The following is a 20,685-nucleotide window of genomic DNA, read 5'->3' as shown; positions in this document are numbered from 1 at the left end:
CAAACAACTCACGGTGAATAAAAGGAGCAGACAGAAACACATGTGATTACTTGTTATAACACAAGTGACTCAGGTGGATGTTATGCCCGTGACCTAAGTGATGCCAGTGCCACAGTACACGTCTGGGGAAATCCCGTGTGAAACCTGAGCAGAGCAATGCCAGAGCTGCTGCCCTGGGACTGTGGCAGCAAGAGGGAGTGGGTCCCCCATGTGTCTTCCACCCTTTCTTCCGAAGCTGAAGGAGCACAAGAACCAGGATGGGTTTATAATGCTGCACAGAGGGCAAGGAAACTAACTGCCACAGCCTGGAATATTTTTCTGGCTAATGTTTCCCCATATGGGGACTCACACAGCAAAGCGGTCTCATCCTGATGCTTTGCCCTGCTGCAGCAAGTCTCCACCTCCAAGGGGAGCATTTGAACCAGCACTCGCCACTGTGTTGGCTCCTGGTCCCAATATCTGGAAGGAAATGAGAAGCACAGAGGATGGATCTGCCGAGGGCACTGGCCCCCCTTGCCAAGCTGAGACCACCTCTGCAACCCTGGCCTGGCCAGGGAGTGTTCCTGCCCTGGAGCTGCTGCAGGGCAGAGCTACCCCATCTCAGGCCTGCAAGGCACCAGATGACATGGGAGCGTGACAAGCCCCTGGCCAGAACAGAGCCTCCGCCGCTGTTTCCCTACCGCTGCCTGCTTGAGGAAGGGCCACAGGAGTCGGTGTCAAGCTCCAGGGTGCAGCTGGGGCACGTCTGAGCCCTGTCACAAGTGCCAAGAGGGAAGTGAGTCACTCACCTGTGAGCGAGTGCTGCGCCGTCCTTCCTGTCCAAGCCTCTTTCCAGGCAGGAGCATGCTGACGGCTCGGCCCTGCCGGTGGCTCAGCTCGCAGCAGGGACCTAGTGGGCTGGGGTGTCCTGGACCAGGTGCTCTGTGGCCCTGAGGTAAGAGGCTTCTTTCCCTTCTGCTTGCTCTCCCAGGGTGCTGGCCTCCCTCCCCGAGCGCCACGGGCTCCTTCTGTGTCTGGGTGTCTCGGGACATGGGCTGGCTGCGCATCCCCCCTGGATCTCTGAGCCGTGGCATCTTGGACAGCTCCAGGGGCTTCAGAGCCATCCTTGTTCTCCCTATCCGGGTGTGCTGGGAAGACATGTGCTCGCTCCCCATGCCCAGCAAGCAGGGATGAGGTGCGTTGCAATGGCATGAGTCAGGCTAGCCTGCCATTGCCTTTGGGGCTGTGGGGAAGGGGACTGCCCTCATCTGGGTCCTGTCCCACCCCTGTGTGGTAAGAACAACCCCAGCTTTGCTTGGATGCTGCAAAGTGAGGTGAGGAGCCCTGCCATGGACTTTCCTCCTGTGAGGAAGAGGAAACAATGCTTGGAGCCTCTCAAGGAGCCCAGCCCCTGCCTTTGCCTGGAGCAGCAGGAGCGGAGTGACCCTGCTGCGGGCAGCCCAGCAAAGGCATGGTTTTCCACTCTGACAGAGCTATGACAGCCTGGGGCTGCAGCACATAAATCCTGATGTGGTGGCCTGTGGAGCTCATCCCTCTGCACCATGCAGCAGGGCTGGACTTGGGGTCCATCTGCCAAAACCAGCCAGAGTCTGCCCTGCTCCCTGCTTTGCCTGCTGCCGATGAGGCAGCGCAGGTCTGAACAGAGACATTTCCTGCCAGGCTGGGTAGTCCCAGCAGCACCACAGCGAGCGGCAGAACCTGTGCCCTGCCTTTGCAGCTGTCAAATGGCTACCAGGAAGTGTCACTGCTCGCTGCCCCAGGAGGGGCTCTCGGACGCTAAGGTGGATGTATTTCTAGGCTGAGCAACCCCAGCTTCAGGGCATATTCCTGCAGAGTTGGTAATAAGGTGGGGACGTGTTGGGCTCTGAAATGCTTGCAGGGGAAAGCTACAGAGTTTATTTAGTATTTCTTTCCTGCAACAAGCAAAAGGAAATTGTGCAGAGAGTATGAGATGAGTAGTGCAAAGTCACAGACAGTAATGCTTAGCGTCAGATCATCAGCCGCTTCACCTTGAAAGGAACTTCATGTCCTTTCAAAGACCTGTCCTGGCACTCAAGAAGGCATCCTGGTGACCAGGACCAGCAGGGATCACGCTCACCTGTGTGCTGGTCCCACACCTGCACAACTCTAAGACTGGTGGCAGTGGCTGGTGCTTTCGCAAGGTCCATCTTGGTATTTCATCTTGTCCTTGTTCACTGCTCTTGTCACTGAACAGTGCAGTCCACAGTGCACGCAGAGCCTGTCAGCTAAAATGCTCCTCCTCTGCACTCCATAGAGAGCTCTTCTCCACTAATACAGTGTGGTTTTGCTCTTGGAAAGAGATCTCTGGATATTTGCTTAAATACTATATTTTCAAAACCAAGACACTTTCTGATACCTGCAAAATTTATATGTGATCATCAAAAGAGGGTATGTTGCTAACAGGCTCCATCTCAGAAAGAAACGACCCCAAGGAAATATGCTAGAGGCAGACTGCATACAAGGAGGCAGTGTGCATTTTTCACAGCAGTGTGCACTTGCCACGAGAGTGCTGATACAGTGCCAGAACCAAGGGGATCAGCCCACTGTCTACCAACCAGCTTGCATGAAGTTATCCCCAGAAAACATCATTTGGAAGAGCTGCTCCAAGATCTAGCATCCTGATACAACAACCTAAAGTACCATTAGTGCTACTTAACAGCATCATATGGGAATCAGTTATAGTAAAAGCAGCTTATTTATTAGCTTGTAAGTTTACTTGATAAAAATAGAGGCATATTCAAGATGGTTTTTTTTTTAACTTGGCCTTGCATAGCATTCAGTGTTGTCAGACTTTGCGTGCATCCCCCACACTGGAAGAGTGGTAAATAACACTGAGAACAGGGCAGTCAAAAGCTGCCAGGACCACTTAATAAGACAGGCCACCGCAAACAAAATGCATCTTAATAGTGGATTCAAAGTTACGCACTCAGAAACAGGCAGCAGTCCCAGGAGAGCAGGGGAACAGAGTCCCCAGGCTGGAAGGGATGCGAGAGGGAGGAGTGCTGGCTGAGGGTTCTGTATGAGGGGTAATGGGACCTGTCAATGCATAACAGACACAAGGCAGTTCAGAAGGGAGGGGGGGAATTATTCTCACCCTTTCTCTGTTGCCTTAGTACTGGGACTGCTGAGTCTGGGTCCCCTTCTACTTTTCATGCTTTAAATGCAACAGCTGAAAATGGAGATGATGAGGAAGGGAACTCCCCAACTAAATAAGAGGTGGACAAGTGCAAGCCCGGCAAGAGGCCAGTCTACATGACCAAGTGGTTGTTCTGGGCATTTCTGTGACTCTCAATAGCTTGAGGCCTAACCTGAGCATTTGAGGCAAGGCTGAAAAATTAGTAAATCCAGAGGGCAGTGAGGAAGCACTGACATGGTCAGGTCCCAGCTTGGGGCAGTTAGAGGTGTCCTGACTCCAGTGGGAGTGCTTAAATCAGAAAGCAAAGCTTGTGTCACTGGTAGAGTTTCTACCCATCAGGTGTCTTTGTGTCTCTCACCACTGAACTTATGTTTTTGTTGTTTGGTTCTCTGGATTTTACAAAAGATCTTTTTCGCTGAAATTCAGTGACGTGCATGTGCCCCATCAGTGGCAGAGCCAAAGCAGGACTGAACAGAGGAAGGATGAAGCCTGCTGATGAGACTCCTCCCCAGGCCAAAACCTCCTGGGCTTTCATTTCCTCTAAGAACTTGGCTGCAGCAGGACAGCAAGCTTTGTTTGGCTGTTGCTACAGCCTTTGCAAGCGCTCCCCTTCCCTCCGTGACCAGACATCCTCACTGGCTGCTCTTCCCAAAGGCATGGACTGGCTGCCAGCCAACCTCATTAGCATGCTTTTATTTTGTTTTTAATTTAAGCTCCCAGAAGCAGTCTTACGGGCATAACTGGGGCTCTGTGTGGTCCATGAAGGGTCAGGTTCTTCAGTCCATCTTTATAGCGGTGGATGGGGAAGGGGGAAGGAGGGAGGATGGCAGGTGGCAGAGGGAAGGAGACTGCTGCAGCCTTCATCCCAGCACAGATCTGTAGTATCACTGCAGGAGCCTCATCTCACCCTTCAGGTCACCCTGACATGGCCTGACAGAGGCAGAGCCTGGCTGCCCCCTGGTCCCCAGCTCCACACAGCCAGCCCTCCAGTGCAGCCCACCCTGCTGAGGCAGGGCAGGGTAGAGCAGGCTCTCCCACCCACACAGTGCTGTCGCTGCGGGGCTCCCTTACGCTGGGGGAGTTTGGGTTCTGCTCAGCTCAGGTGGCTTCTGAGTCCCTTGGACACCCCATGCTGTTGCTGTGGAGGACAAGGGTGATCCCACAGCAGCTCAGGGCACATCCAGCTGTGTCGCCAGTTGTGGTGTCCATGCACCTCTGGGTTGTTTGGAGCTTCCCCTGAGCAGGCCCCGGAGCAGTAGGACATCCTGGTTTGTGACCGGTTTGCTGAGCACTTGCACAATGCCCTGCCAGGCTGGGAGCTCGGCTGGGGCTCCTGGTGTGGGCCAGGCACCCAGGTGCACAGCCTGCCTCTGCTCACCCCTGGGCACCATGCTGAAATGAAGGCTTTGCCTGCCCCTGGCTGGGGACATACAGACACCAGCATGGACGGAGGGTGGGTTCTGGCACCGCGGTGGCTGCCCTGACGCTGCGCAGCCCATCACCTCAAGATGCCTAAGGCCAGGCAAGCCAAAAGTCAGCGTCCTGGCACAGCAGCATTGCTGCCGTCCAGCTTGCCCCCTCCATCATTGCCCCATCTCCCCAACTGATGAGGAGGTTGCTGTGTCCCAGCTCAGAGCCAGGGCTCACTAGCCCAACAGCAAAAGCATGACTTGAAGGTGTCCCAGGGTCCATGCCAGCTCCTGGCTCTTGGAGAAGTTTGGCTGGTGCCCTCAGCTGGTGTGGCCCAGGGGACACAACCCTCAGCCTGTCCCTGGTGGCTGTCCCAAGACATGACACCACACCATGGGGATATCTGGTGCTCCTCACAGCATGAATGTTACCAGGGCCTACCATGGGCTGTTTGTCATAGATGGCATTTCATGAGAAGAGCCAGGAGAGCCAGCCTTCCCAGGGGAGCACCAATGCAGACTGGCTTCCTCTGCTACTGCTTGGGCCCATGTTGTTCCACATCAGCCTTGTTGCAGGCTCAGACACCTCTTTGTGCTGGTGATGGACTTTGTGGCTCTGTTCCTATGTGTTTCACACTGAAACCCAGGCACCAGACTCAGTGCTTCAGTTCCTGTAGGTGTCTGCAGGTATGAGGTTTGTGCAGAACATGGTGCAGATGCTTCAAGCTCACATCTGCACTATGTGCAGGTGTAAGAGCAGTGTCTGCATGGAGGGCAGGTTAACCATCAGCATGGGAGCTACAACTTGGGATTTACAGGTTAGCTGGGACCAAGCTTTGCTTGTCATTGGTGTCTCCCTGAGCACCCCACCAATTTGCATCACTGTGATGAGTGTTCTTCAGGCTGCCACGAATAATGGTGGTCATGATGTGAAGGTGGATGGGCCACGTGAAGACCTGCCATGCTGTGGTGTCTCAGTGTCCACTGAAGGTCCCTGAGATAAAAGGAGGCTTGGGATGGCTGGATTCCTGGGTCTGTTTAGCCCCAACACAAGTGTGAAGGATACTGCTAGGGAATGAGTCTGTCCATGGGATATATGAGTTTCCTGGCACTTCCTTTCCTTAAAGTTATTAATTGAAATCTCTTCTGGCTTCTGCTATTCATCTGTTTGGAAGAAGGATGCTCACATACTGTCTAATCCCAGATCTAACCAGGGACATGGAGTGGATTCCTATTCTGCCTTTAGAGGAAAATCCCAATTTGCTCTCTTTCAGGATCATCAGAAGCAGAGATAACTTTGAGGAAACAGCTTCAAGAATTTACCAGATCTTTGCTGTGGTTAATTGCCTTTCCTCTACAGCTTATTTTATTTCTCATTTCCTTTGAGCTGATGTCACACATTTCCTCTTCTCTAGTGACTCTGCAGTCATGCTGCAGTTGCTCCCATTCTGGTGTCCTGTTCTTGAGAGCTGCCTGTGTGGAGACCTTCCAGCCCCAGGTCAGAGAAAATAACACTTGGCAGAAGACTGAGCATCCTCAGTAAAACACCCATCACTGCTCTACTAAAGCTGAAGATGGACATATCATGCTGAATCCTTTTGACTGTGGTAAGCAGAAAATATACTTTATTAGTACTATTCCTCTTAGAATATACTTTTGCTGATGGCATAGTTTGTGTTAGCATGGTCTTTGCACATTGCAGCCATGAGGCAGTAAATCCTTATTGAGAGAGCATGGCCCATGGGAAAGTGTGTAGACTGGGAGCAGACTCTGCAGTTCCCCCAGCCATGCTCTGCTGCGCAGCTAGTTACTCCACCTCTAGTTCTGCATATAATGGAGTTGACGATATAAACCACTTGGGATTATTGGCTGGTGTACTAGTGTACAAGGTGGTGGCTTGGGCTAGAGTTGCCAAGGTTTTGGTAATGCATCGCAGCCTGCTGCAGCAGAGAACAGGACCCACACTTGCCAGCCCACACCCTGACCACTGTGCCTGTTCTCCTTCTGCTGGCACAGAGAACATTTATGTGTTTTATAAAAAGGGGAATTGCTTCAACAGGAGAGGCTGGGTGATATCCCCCATACGGTACTCCAGAATCTAGGGCTTAGGACATCTCACAAGTATATGGGAGATGTAAGCTCGAGTTCCTCAGGCTGAAGAGGGAAGTGGGTATTGAGTAAATTTAGTGGGGAATGGTACCATGCTCTCTTCTAGCAGTATTTTGTAGAATATCTGGCTTTACAAGTGAGAAGGGAAAAACAACTCTCTTGTGATTCCCTGAGGGACCTTGGCATTGGCACCACACAGCCTACTAAGGCAAAGACAGATGAGCTCTACCAAGTGCTGTTGGGACCAGGAGACAGCACTGCCATCTCCTACAGCCCACCTTTCCCAGAGATTTCTAGCAGATTTAACAATGTAGAGCAGGTCCTTGCACTCATCTCTCCAGGTCAGAGCACAGCCCCTTAGCTCAAACCCATCTTTTGTGCAGGGCTTTGCCGTGGAGGGGGACGTGCAGGTTTGCTCTCCCTTGCACCCCATCTGCTAAATCTGGCAGCTGGTGGGCAGGCCTGGAGACCCCACCAGTAAAGTCCACCAGAGCTCCTGGGCAAAGTTTGGAGGCTCCCCAAGCCCATGTAGAGCACCAGAAATGGAGGGGTAGATGGGCAGTGTCCCACGGCACAGTCTAAAGGGACTTTGTGAATAACAGTTATGCCTATGTATTGGATGTGGGCACTTCTCTCCTCCTCATGAATTCTGCTAGTGGGAGGCATCACCTTTTTTTTTTCCCTACTCTTGGTATGTTCAGGTCTGGTGCTACAGTGATAGAGCACCTTTAATTGCGAAGGTTCCAGCCCCAAGCACCAGAACTGTTTGCTGCAGTTGGCAGATAGTCAGAACAGTGGGTTTACAATGCGGATTTGAAAAAAAATAAGTTCTCTAATGATCTTAGGTAATTAGGACTTTTTTTTTCTTATTCTAGTGTCAGAATACTGTTATCAAACACACAGCTCCCCACTAGTTTCTCCTGCCCCTGCACAGCCTCACCTCTTCCCTGAATGTCTGCATCTGCTAGGTGCCCTCCCAGGCTGAGAGATGCAAACCTTTCCAACTGGTATATGTCCTTACCAGAGATGGTCCCTCAGTGGGTGGGAGAGCTGGGCTTAGACACAGACATTTATTTAAGGCCATGTTGTGACAATTACTACTTTTCATACATAGATGAGGGTGTGGAAGCAGATCCATGAGATGACCAGTAGGACTTGCCTTGGGTCCTGCATGAATCAAAGTTACAGCAGGGAACAGATCATGGGCCCCTGCCTGCTCTGGGACCTCTCCGCAGGGCAGCAGTGAGTGACACTTTACTCTTCAGGGATGTGCCAGACCTCTGTGGCCAGACCCTGAAGTGTCATGGCCCAGACCATCCTCACTGCCTGGCGACCATCACCTGAATCAGCTACTACCCTTTAGAGATCAGTGGGTTCTCAGCAGGGTAGCAGAGATCAAGGTGAAAGAGGACAGATACATGTGTCACCTGGCCAGCTACTAGTACTGCCACAGCTACTTGTTAATTCACATGGAACATGGCTGAAAGATTGAGTTTAAAGACACTCAAACCTCAGTGCTGCCCAGCATGCAGCAGCCCGTGAAGGTCCAAGGACAAGTTGTGGATATCTGTAGTTGTCATGTCCTTAGGGGACCTGTGAGGGGTGAGGAGGGACAGGCTTCGGAATATGACTATTGCCTTCCTCTCCTAACAACTGGAAAGAAGTACCGAGTAGTTTGCAGAGTTTTCTGAAGAAAGGAAGAGCTTTCTTGAGCTAGAGCTGACTTTGCATTTGCAGAGGAAAACTGCAAATGTGCAAAGTGTGAATGAGGAACAAACGGCACATGGTCACAAAGAGAGACTCAACGCAGAGAGGGTGAGATGGGGGTTTATGTCATTAGCTGCTGCTGGGGAAGATCCAGAAAGTTTTGAGGCAGGAGGGTGCCTTCTCAGGAGGCAGCAGTCTTTGAGGGAAAATGCTTGTCCACAGGGCTGGCAGAGCTGAGGCAAGCACATCACAATGTGCAGCGCCTGGCATTCCCATCTAACTCGCACAAGAAGTTTAGGCTTCGTGACTGGTGGTACAGTTTACTCTCAAGGAAAACCACCATGTTCTGCAAATTAAGTTAAAAACCCAGCAAGTTTACCATTAGCGAGCAACCTAGTGTCCTTGCTGGTGGCTCTCAAACTGCTTTATCTGCATTAGTCAGTTAACTTCCCATGAAGGAAGAGGGAGAGAAAAAGCAGATCTGCGGGACTGTGTCAGGAAGAGGCTAGTGCCTGCCCAATATCAGACAGGGAGTTGGCACTAAAGCCAAGAACAGGCATGTACATCCTCTGGATGGTAAAAGCAGCAGGTTAAAGTATACAAGGGATTAGACCGAATCCATGTAAATCTGAGACAAGAACACATACAGTATTGATGATGCAGGAATTCAATATGTCCAAACTGTAAGCAAGATTTGCAGAAATACTAACTGAGGTAGGGACTGGTAATATTAAAAACCTGAAAGTGTCTCTTTAGGGACAGTATTTGTCAGCAGCCTCACCAGCAACACAGGAAAGTACAGAATTGCTGCTGCTGACACTTGCATTTGATGCAGAAATGGGGGGGGGGGAGCCAGATTGGTTTGATGACAACTTGAATACAAAATGATGGCACAATAGCCAACAGCCAGGATTTTAAGAGAAAGAAACTGTAGTTAAAGTCAACAATGAACCACAAAACATCACCCTTTAGGATTAGTGACTCATCTTTTACATCGTTCATTGAATAAAAAAAATTGAGAGGTCTGGTAACCTATTAAGTGAATGTGAGATCCTATAGTGCCTGCAACTAAGAAAACAAATACAATCTTTACAAGTGTAAGCAGGAAAATGTCAGAAAACAACAAGTAGAGGGTGACTCTGGAAATGGCAATAGTGAGACATTTTTACCAGATACTGTTTCACTTCTGGAATTTCTAGGTTAAAATAAATGTAGGCAAGTTAGAAAGCATTAGCAACCACAGGGGGGAAAAAGAGACCCAGAAAACCTGTTTGCTTATAGTAAAAGATTAAGAAATGTGAGATGGAGCAGAGTAACAGATTATTTTATCTAAGAACCCTGATGCATAAAAGTCTTTTGAGATTAGAGATTAGTGATCTGATATCCACACTGTAACGAACAACACTGGATGAAGACACAAAGGCTAGTATGGTGTGGAAATAGGATCAAAGAGAGGACCAAGGGGACAGGGCAGGTGTCTGTGGCTGGAGCCAAGGCATGGAGCAGAACTCCTGTGGTCACAGACAGCTGAAAATGAAAGGTGGGTTTTGGCTTAGCAATGGCACCATACCAATCAGCTCGTTTTATGCTTTGTATTTTTAGGTAAGAAGAAAAGCTACATCAGGAAGTTCTGCTTCAGACGTGCCCACTCAGCACCATGATGTCTGGAAAGGGTAAAGGTGCTGCTGAAGGTAGTGCTGATTCCTACATTTCATGCCACATAGACTCTGAGTTTCGCTACAACCTCTTTACTGTTTTCTACAGCATCATTTTCATTCTGGGCTTTGTTGCCAACTGCTATGTGCTCTGGATTTTCAGCCGTATTTACCCAACCAAAAAACTCAATGAAATCAAAATATTCATGGTGAACCTGACAGTAGCTGACCTGCTCTTCTTGGTTACGATGCCAATGTGGATTGTTTACTATCACCACCATGGAGACTGGATCATGCCTGAGTTCCTCTGTAATGTGGCTGGCTGTTTATTTTTTGTTAACACCTACTCTTCTGTTGCCTTTCTGACGGTCATCACATACAACCGTTACCAAGCTGTGACTAATCCCATTAAAGCTGCTCAGTTTACCACCCAGAGAAGGGGTATCTACTTATCAGCAGCTATCTGGATCATAATAGTGGGCAGCTCTTTGTATTACCTTTTTGACAATAATACTAATCAGGAGGAGATTGATTCGAAGAATTTCACACGGTGCTTTGAGCGCTATAACTCTTCTAGCAGCGTTTCAGCTGTTCTCGCCATTCATGTCATCATCTGCATCCTCTTCTATATAATTTTCCTTTTTATACTAGGCTGGAACATCATCATTATCAGGACACTGTTCTCCAAATCAGTGCAGCCACGGAAGAGTGCTCATGTCAAGCAAAGGGCACTCTGGATGGTTTGCACAGTGCTGGCTGTGTTCATCATAAGCTTTGTACCTCATCACATAGTGCACCTGCCCTGGACCCTGACTGTTCTGGAGCAGTGGAAGAAGGAAAACTGTCAGTTGCGCCAACAACTCAATGATGCTCACCAGGTGACTTTGTGCCTCTTGAGTATGAACTGTGTGTTGGACCCTATCATCTACTGCTTCCTCACCAAGAAGTTCCAAAAACATCTTTCAGAAAACCTGAAAAGCATGAAAGGGAGTCGCAAGTGCTCCAGGCAAACCACCGACACAGTGATTGAGGGCACCATTCACCAAGAGGATGCCATTAGGATCTAGTTCAGCCCTGTTCTGATTGCAGATTGAGATGCATGAATTAGTCACCCATCTTTTCTCAAGAAGAGGCACTGAGGGACACAACAGAGCACCAAGATATTACAGTTCCTTTTTTCTATTAGACAGAAGAATGGACACTCATTTTTTCTATCACATGCAACTGGCAGAACAGGAACCTGCAGTAATCTGTCAGAAAAGCACCTTCTGTCTGGGCTGATGTTCTCATGGGCACTAAGAACAGCTCAGACGATCTGCTTTTACGTGAAAGAAATGTGTCACTGAGTCTCTGCAGTGCGCAGCTAGAAGCAAAGTGCACTGAAATGATCCATTGTGTCAGCCCAGACAGCACCATCCCTGGTCCTTTGCCTGCCAAGCTCCCACGAAGAATCCAGTATCAGAGCTGTAAGAGACTTCTAAAAGACCTGGAAGAACAGACTGAGCTGCTAGTATAATCAAGTGACTTTTCTAAGCAGTTTGCATGGACATAGTCCAAGGAGTTCCTCAAATGCCATCCAAGAAGACATCTGCACCTCTGATCCCTTCTTACCTACTCGCATGGTCTGCCAGGGTCCATACTCAACAGATGTCTGGGTGTAGCTATTATAAACTTTTGCCTTTGCTCCCAGCTCTTGAATCAGTCAAGTAACTGGACTAGTAGGCAAGAAAATGAAGACAAATTGGCAGTGCCTCAGTCCCTGTCCCCAGATCAGCATTATGTCCAAAGGGGACTATTGTCTGCCCTGACTTCTTTTATGATAGCAGAACTGGCAAACCAGCAGCCTCTTGCACTCAGTTTAGTAATTTTTGGCTGACTGCATGTGTCTGTGGAAATCCAATCTCACTTTGGAGGCTCCAGATAACAGAAGATTATTGTCACCACGGGCATTATGATATGAAGAAAAAAAGCTTAAAACGCTTCAGTATCTTTGTTCTTATTTATTTAAGTTAGGGTTGTAGCAAGGAACTATACATTATTCCTTCCCCCAGCCTTTCTATTTCTGCTACGAAGAAATTAAGCTGACTACTTCTTTATATTTTACCGCAAGTATTAGGTCAGGTCATGGCTGCTTTCTGAGCAAAGCAGTGCTGCACAGTGATACAGTACACTTGACAGACATGTAATTCATGTACTCCCACGAGCCTGGAGACTCCTCACTCAGGGCTGGCTGCAGTCAGTTGGGGCCCAGGGCAAAGTGCTTTTCCAGGGGTGCTAAGTCACGAGACACTCAAGGTTCCTTTTGTGACCCAAATTGCTTAATCCAGCACAGGAAATTGGGCAGGGCAGGGAACTTACTTGTTTTCACAACAGTTTTTGGTTCCTTAAACTACATAGGAGTGTCTGGTTAATGACAGAATAAGTGTATCATCTGACCTGTGACACCAATTCTTCATGTGGAAGGACAGCAGCCTTCCTACACCCACCAGAGAATGTGAAAGATAAGCTCAAGTCTTTCCAAAGATAGGACCAATGTCTGTATCAGACCTTGCCTACATTCAGTAGAGATATGGGTCCTTCAGCTTTTATGCTTACTTGTGTGAGTGAGCAAAAGAACGAAGACATTTCTTTTTCTGATGCCATCTGCCAGGGCCAGCCATGAACTCCAGGCCCAGTGCCAGGCAAAGGAAAGAATCTGATCACAACGTGAATGCATTTCCCTACTGGTCCTGGATTCTGCTCTAGTAATGGCCACCCATAAAGAACAGCTGCTGGCACCTCTTAGCCGAGAGATAATTCCCTATGTCCCTCAGCCATGTTCAAAGCTTTGCCCTGAATCTGCAGTCATCCAAGCCACAGCACACAGCAAGGGGGGGCGATTTCTGTAATTTAAAAGCCTAAATCCCGCTTGCTGGAGGAATCTGCCTTTGTATTGCTGCCCTCCCCAGATGGCACGTTCTGGCCAAGGAGCTCCTGCAGCTGGCAGATGGGGTGGAGCTTTCCTCTTTTCCCCTTGCCACCCGATGGGTTAGCAGAGCTCTCTTGCTTCACAGCCCCTAAAGCACTGAATAGATGAAGTCTGGCAACTCTTAGAGGAAATGAAAAGAGATTTTACGTGGAGATCTGGTAAACGTGTGATCTTCTTCTACTGATTCCTGGAAAGCTTGCAACAGAATTTACAGTTTAGGCTACCTACTGTGGGTAAATAACATGCTTTACTCCACAGAAAACAGCTGTAAGGCCAGTGTGGACTCAAAGAACAAATGTAAACATGCATCTAAGGAACAGGGTAAGTAGAGGGAAAAGCCCAAAGGACGCTTCAGGAGGATATGTTGCAGTAATTGTCAGTAACAATGCGTTTCTAAAAACCAGTCTGAGCTTTTACTTCTGTTCCTGGAATTACTTTCTCAGTTTTACCGCAATGTTGCATTACCCTGCTTTACTTTGCAATAAAATGGATCCTCAAAAGTTCTTTTAAGTAAAGCGTGTTCCCCAAGTGTTTTGCCCTTTAACTTCTCCCACCTTCTCATCTTCCTGTATTTATGCTGAAGGGAAAAACCTGGTGTCCTAGTTTGGCTGGGATAGAGTTAATTTTCTTCCTAGTAGCTGGTACAGTGCTGTGTTTTGGATTTAGGATGAGAATAATGTTGATAACACACTGATGTTTTCAGTTGTTGCTAAGTAATGTTTAGTCTAAAGTCAAGGATTTTTCAGCTTCTGATGCCCAACCAGCAAGAAGGCTGGAGGGGCACAAGAAGTTGGGAGGGGACACAGCCAGGGCAGCTGACCCAAAGTGGCCAAAGGGTATTCCATACCATGTGACGTCATGTCCAGTATATAAACTGGGGGGGGGAGCTGCCATTCGGGAACTAACTGGGCATTGTTTGGTGGGTGGTGAGCAATTGTATTGTGCATCACTTGTTTTGTATATTGCAATTCTTTTATCATTACTATTTCCCCCTTCCTTTTCTCTCCTATTAAACTGTCCTTATCTCAATGCACGAAATTTCACTTTTTTTCCCCGATCCTCCTCCCCGTCCCACCGGGGGGCTGCGTGGCGTCAGTTGCCTGCCGGGTTGAACCACGGCACCTCGGTGCCACGACATGGCCTGAGCCTGGGGGTGCGCGACCGTGCTTAACGCTGCCACGTGAACTCTGGGGAGGGGTGACATTACGGCCTCGGCAAGTTTTGACCTGCTAAAAGGGAAGGAGAAAAAATTTCAGAGAAGAAACAACTTCTGGAGAACCTGCCAGAGCCCTCCAACGCCCGGCCAGACTAAAAGCCCCGGAGCCTCTGCCCGGCACACGCGGGAGGTTTTCTGCAGACTCCCGCAGCTCTGCCCCTCCGGCTGAGACCTGGCCCACCGTTTGCAGTAACCCGCACCGCAACACCTACAGCCATCAGACAGCCAACCGGAGGGACCTGCCAGACTAACAAAAGCCAAACCCCAAAGCGAGGCAGCCGCGGTGACTCCCGGCCGAGCCGCCGAAGCCCCCTTCGCCCGCACTACTCGCGGCGCCCGGCACTGGCGGGACCGGTTACCCGTTTCAAGGCGGCCGGCACTGCCGCGGCGGCTCTCGGCCCGGCCCGCCCCGGCCCAGCTCTCGGCCCGCTCCGCCGCGAACCCGCGCCTTGCCCAGGCGCCGCCGCCGCCGCCGCCTTCGGGCCGGCGGCGTCACTTCCGTCGCGGCGCGCGCTGCTTCCGGGCGGCGGGCGGGGGCGAGGAGGCGCGGGGCCGCCGCTGCCATGTCCGCTGCGGGACGCGCTCCCGGGCCCGGCTCCGGAGCCGCCTCTCGGTAAGAGCCCGCTGAGGGAGGCCCGGCCAGCGCCGCGCGCCCGGCGCCGCCGCGGGGAGGGCGGCGCGCGGCCTCCCCCGTCCCGAGCGCGGCTTCCCCCCACCCCCCGCCGAGCCCCCGCGCCGCTCCCCCGCCTCGGGCCGGGCCGGGGCCCGGCGGGCCCGAGCTCGTCGGCCGCGGGGGCGGAGGCGGCGGGGACGACGCGCGTGTGAAGCGTGTGCTTCCTCCGCCGGCGAGCGCGGGCCCGAGGAAGGCGGCGAGGGGCGCCGGGGCGGGAGCGGTGGTGGTGGTGCCGGGTTAGAGCCCGGGGCTCGCCGACCCCGGAGCCCGCTGCCCTCCCCCCTCCCCCCCCGCCCCCCACGGGAGCGCGGCGGGGTGTTCCCCGTAGTCCTGGTGCCTCAGCCGCTGCTGGTGGTGCTTGGAAGAGCTGGGAAGCGGCCGAAAGGTGTAGGAAGACACTGACTGACTCCCTTAGCTCAGCTCAGGTCCTGAGGAGTGCCCTGTGCGAGGTAACCGGGAGAAAGAGCTCGCCCTGGGACGTGCCCGGGGCTTGGTGGGTTGGTCACAGGGCCAGCAGCAGCAGGCGGCCTCAGCTCAGGGCAGCCCTGCTCAAACTGTGCTGGCTTTGCAGTGAGACAGTTAAACATATCTGCACTTGGTTGTTGGATGGGTTTAGTCGCTCACACCGGAGCTTGTGCAGACAGGTCCAAGAGGATGTGTTGGGGCTTGGCAGGGCCGTGGTCAGTTGGGCTTCACAAGCTGTGCTGGATCCAGATCGGCTCTGCTGGACAGTCCTGGTTCTGGGAATGCTGCGCAGAGTTGCTGAAGCTTTATGTGGAGCCAGCTCCAGCACAGCATGCGTTATTGGTTTGCTTTCTGCACTGCATGGTGTGGCTAAATTGTTTCCAGACTAGAGCTAATCCTCGATGCAACATAGCTGTAGTAATTCAGATGGAGCATCGTACAAAAAAGTCTTGGTGGACTTCGCTTTCAGTATGGAGCTGGTTTGCTTCTGCTTCTGTGATCCACTTAATCTGTAGCATAGTAACTTCCAACTGGTAATTAAAAGTCAACCATGCTAATTAAGATTTTTACAGTTATGATTTTCTTCCTCTATTGTTTGGTTTCCTTTAATTTGGTCTGTTGCGGATTAACTTAAATTCATGATACTGGAGAAGATAGGTTTTGTTGAGAATCATGGCAATTCACATGCCTCAGGTCACTGTTTTCAAAATAAGCTACTTTTAAAAATGCACAATGATAGTGCCTTCCTCAGCCTGCAAAACTGCTGACCTATCAGACTGTATCTATCATGTTTTGGGTTTTTTCTTACCACCTCATGGTGCAATACTTCTTACTTGTGCAGTTCTGCAGTCCAGTTTTTGCCACGCAAACAGTGATACACAGGTACATTCTCACTGCTCTGTGTCCAAAAGGTAGTTGAGGTTAAGGTCTTGGAGTTTACAAGCTATTAGAATTACTGCACAGTGTCTTTCTGCAGCTTTCGCCACCTCCTCAGCTCTTCCGTGCAACCTCAGCAGCAGTTATGGCACCTTGGTAACTGTGTATTGTTGGGTTGTGTGACAAATTTGATTGGAAAACTGTTACTTGCCCATCACAGATGTATGCAATAGCTGTAGTAATTCCTGAGTAATTGGTGACTCCGGAAGGTTTTATAGCTTCTCAAAACTTTGCCCTGTAAATATCCAGATGTTGAATGAGTTTTGAATTGAATATGTCAGAGTATACTTTATGAAATGGATTTCAGTGGTTTGTGTTAATGGGTTGGAGGACCTCTACAGCAGATTAATGTACGTTTTCCTAACTTTTGTGTGCCAAAGGGTAGTTATATATGACTAAACATGAAACTGGATAAAATATACTGAAATATTTTAATTGAACGAAAAGCCTTAGCAAGTACTGTGTTGCTGTGTGCAAGTCATGTTATGCATAAAGATTCAAGGCTTAAAGCAGATAATACGTCATTGTGGACATGAGTAACTCAGTGCCTGTATTCTTAGTTATCAGAAGTAGGATTATTTTTTTTCCCTCGCTGCAAATCAGTGCTTTTTTTTTTTTCTCCCCTGAAAGGTGCTCCTAGACAATGGATGTTTGTTAAAACTTGTACTGGGTCTGCAAAACCCTGTGATTGAAAAAGGGGCTGTCAGGACAGAGATGTCAGAGATGTACAGGAAACTTTTGAGGCCTTAAATGGAATCATGTCAGGATTTAACAACTAATGGTCTCGCACCAAGCAGTGTCTACAGACAGCCCACCTCCAGACATGGTCTTTTGCAGCGACTCCTGAGTGTTTTTATCACCTAAACGGTGACCAGTGGCACACACTGGTTAGTTGTAAGTTGAGGAAGGTCTTTTTCAGCTTTTTCTTTCTTTGTCTTATCCTTAATTTATTCTCTTTCTTTCATCCTAATTTGTCTGGAAGTTATTCCTTTAATTGGTTAAAGGGCAGCAAAACAGGCATCTGTTCAGCAGTTTTCTCTCAGGTGGCCCCTCTCTAGCAGTGATTCAAGGATAGTTCATGCAAATGCTATGACTGGAGGCTCTCCAGTACCTGAGGGAGTAACTTCAAATCCTTTCTTCCTTCTTGCAGCCACTTCCAGAGCTTCGGTGAAGGTGGTGCTGCAAGGGTTCAGATCTCCTCCTAATGCATTACCCAAACCTGATGTTTTAGGAGAGTGCTGTGGGCAGAAGATGCAGTATGTCATAGCAGACTCTTCAGTGTATAGTGTCATTTTGATCCACACCACACCAGTCACTGCTGTCTTGTCTTTTGCAGGTTGTCACCAATCAGTCCCATAACTGGGCAATATAACTAGAAAACAAGCTTTGTATTTAGAAAAATAATTTAGTGTTGTGATGAAGCTGATTTGGAACTTTTTCCATCTCTTAAATAAACTTTTGGGGTTAAAGGTATGGCTAGTCTCATTTCAGAAGTGATTGGACAGTTCTTCAGTTCTGCAGAATATGGGTCTCTCCTGAGTTGAAACCAGTCTGCAGAGCTATTCTCACATCCCAAGAGCTTCCTTCTGAGTCTTGAAATTTGCATTGTTTGTGTTTGAACACTGGCAGTGCTGTTTCTCTGAGAGTCACCAACTGGCACATAACATAAAGTATACGGCAGCTTTAAACCTTGGGTGATGGTTCATAATTCTATAAATATTGTACTATCATATGTAATTCCATTTTGAATGTTTTACAAATCAGTCTCGTACTAATGTCTTTTCTTTGACAATTTTTTCCCCTATTCTGTTTGAGAGAGCTTAAGAAATTCTTCCTTAAGTATGATTGATTTAAGATGATCAGGGTAGAAAAATGCATATTCGGGACCAGGATCATTTGAAAAAGTAGGTGATTAATTATTCTTCAGAGCAGGAAAGAAAGTGGCAGCTGTTTTCAAAACCACATGGAGGTATTCTGAAGTAGGCCTGATCACTGGTTTCCTATCAAAATCTCCCCATGCTGCTTTTTTTGGTAAAGGCATAGTTGTTCTCGTATACCTATTGGGGAAAATACTGTCACAGAAGACAACCCCATTGGTTCAAGGCTTTGAAGTTTAACATAGAACTCCGGTCCCATTTGCAACACATCTGATGTTTTGTTCAATACCTTTTTAATAGCTCTTGAAATCTCAGAAGCCATTGCCTTGATTATTGTGTGTACTTTAAATCCCCATTTCCTGTCCATCCAGAGCTTTTGGGGTATAGGGAGGGGAGCCAGCCTTTTTAGAAGATGAAGGGACTCAAAGATAACAGGGACTACTTTATTTTTCTTCATTAACTTGGCTGGTATTCTGGAGAACTGTAAAGACGCACGAGGTTTAATTCTTCTTTTTCTACTGTATCATTTTTATTCTCTATCCAGTAGTGAGCTCTCATGCCAAGCCTGCTGCTACGTTGACCTTTCTGGATATGAGGAAAAATAAATTCTTCTGGCTTAAAAAACAAAAAAAAAGTTACAAAATACTCACTCTTGCCTGACCTGAAGAAAGCCAAAAAGTCCCTGTGAGCCAATGATACCACTGCTGTCAGCATTTTAAAATAAGATAGCAAAAGTAGTTTGACAATTCTTTGAATTACTAATCTGTGACTAGCTTTCCAGGACCTAAAGAATTTAAATTTATGCTGAAGAAAAAACAGCATCAAGTTGTTGAGTAGGTTTCTCTAATCTCAGAATAAAATGACCTTTTTTGTGGATGCTGTTATAAAAAATATACATAATTGGTCTTTACTGAAAGTGTTAGTTCTTGCTGAACTACCAGAATCCAGTATATGTCATGCAGCTGCTTCTTCCAATGAGGGAAGTAAAAAGTGGACTAGTTAAGAGAGTTTTTTGCAGTCTTCATTAACTGGAATAGGCCTAAGTCAAAGAGGACAGCCCTTTGGGGAATTTCTTGATGTTGACAGATTTTGGAGCTAAAAGTCAGCACAAAATACTGCGGACTGTTCTTTCTCAAAGGTTACCTGTTACATATGGCAAGGAAGAAGATACTAATTCCTTGGGCTCTCATGTAGCCTGAAGGCGTGTGTCATCCTGTTGTTTCAGCCGAAACTTCAGTCCTGTTAGCCGCTCGCCCAAGGCCCCTGGCTTCCTTGGGGATGGGCATGTGGTCACAGGTGACAGAGCTAGCAGGGCTCCGAAAGTTGCGAAAATGAGTTGTGCCTGCGTTTCTCGACAGTCCCAGTTATCAAATAAAACTGATTGCAACTTAATGAAGTGTAGGGTTAAACAGTCTTTGATTGCAACTGCAGTAGTTTGCATAATGTGATTCACTTTGCAACTGGTGTCAGCTAAAATTAAAATGCACAATATTATGACTTGTCGCAACTCAACTAATTACAAATATCTTAGTAAAACAACGACCTGGTCATCCCTGCATTCATTTTGCATTCTAGATTTTCTGCAATCATCAGAAACTTCACAACAGAGAGCACTGTTTTTGCTAGGATTTATTTGTTGTCTGGTTAGGGATTAATTCTCAGTGGCAAGATCTGAAGAAAATGTACTTATAGCAATGAAGATATCTTCATGATCTTGTTTGTTTCCTCCTGGAAACGAGCAACACTTGCACCTACCAAGTTAGAGGACCTGGTTTACACGATGCCTGAAGCTGTGTAATTAATTCTCGGGGGGGGGGGGGGCAGTTTGTTTTGTTTGTTTTTTAAGTATTGACCAGAGAAAAACAGACACACGCTCTGGAAAGGTGCAGACACAAAGTTTGAGTCTGTTCTTGTGACCACAGTTGTGTGAACCCTGAAGTCTCATGCTTTTCTTTCTCACCTCCCTTTTTTTTTTTTTTTCCTCCTTAAAAGCTGTAACTCAGGAAACACAGTAAGTTTAAACAAACAAACAAACAAAAAACCCAAACCCTTGATGGCCCTCCATCAACCCCTGTTGACTGTTTTGTTGCTCATTGTGTCGTTGCCATTTGGCTGAATCTGGTAAAATAGTTTGACTGAGACCCCTGTGGATCAAGAACAATCTCAAACAAGGCTTCTTATCTTATTGAAATGTCAGACTTTTCCCGCTGTGTTTCCTTTGTCCATATCTTTGGTATGTGTCCTCCTACTCCTTCAGGGCCTTCAAATGATTTTTCTGTGTATGTAGCAGAAGTTGAACATGCATTTAGCGACCCTGTGGTGATGCTGCTTGTGAATGAACCCAGAGGCTCGCTAATTGCAATAGCAAGTAGTAATCCATATTGGGTTACTGAATGCACTGCTTTTCTACGTGTAGAAGACTTGGAAGAATGCAGTGAGCAAAAGCTATCTTTTTCTATAGTAAAGAAAAAGTTTCAAGTGGGGCAGGTCCAAAGACTAAAAGCTTATGTCAC

General features: G+C 48.3%; 2 protein-coding genes across 6 annotated transcripts in view; both read left to right on the top strand.

Annotated features, from left to right (window-relative positions):
- Nucleotides 1-5,985: 5,985 nt before the first annotated feature.
- Nucleotides 5,986-14,117, top strand: PTAFR (platelet activating factor receptor). The gene is made up of 2 exons (XM_075047734.1): nt 5,986-6,173; nt 9,985-14,117. Exon 2 carries the CDS (start codon nt 10,040-10,042, stop codon nt 11,102-11,104), a length of 1,065 nt encoding a protein of 354 aa, XP_074903835.1. The 5' UTR covers nt 5,986-6,173; nt 9,985-10,039; the 3' UTR covers nt 11,105-14,117.
- A 617-nt stretch (nt 14,118-14,734) lies between these two features.
- Nucleotides 14,735-20,685, top strand: part of EYA3 (EYA transcriptional coactivator and phosphatase 3) — a 62,210-nt gene continuing 56,259 nt past the window's right edge. For 3 of the 5 annotated variants that reach the window (XM_075047733.1, XM_075047732.1, XM_075047727.1), the window contains exon 1: nt 14,735-14,834. The gene's annotated coding sequence lies outside the window, so the exon portion shown is untranslated. Of the gene's footprint in view, nt 14,835-15,203; nt 15,344-20,685 lie in introns of those variants that run through there. The other 2 variants (XM_075047728.1, XM_075047731.1) reach the window with 2 other exon arrangements.

Source organism: Buteo buteo, chromosome 16 (assembly GCF_964188355.1).
Source record: "Buteo buteo chromosome 16, bButBut1.hap1.1, whole genome shotgun sequence".
Classification (NCBI taxonomy): domain Eukaryota; kingdom Metazoa; phylum Chordata; class Aves; order Accipitriformes; family Accipitridae; genus Buteo; species Buteo buteo.
This window is presented reverse-complemented; position numbering and strand designations above follow the sequence as displayed.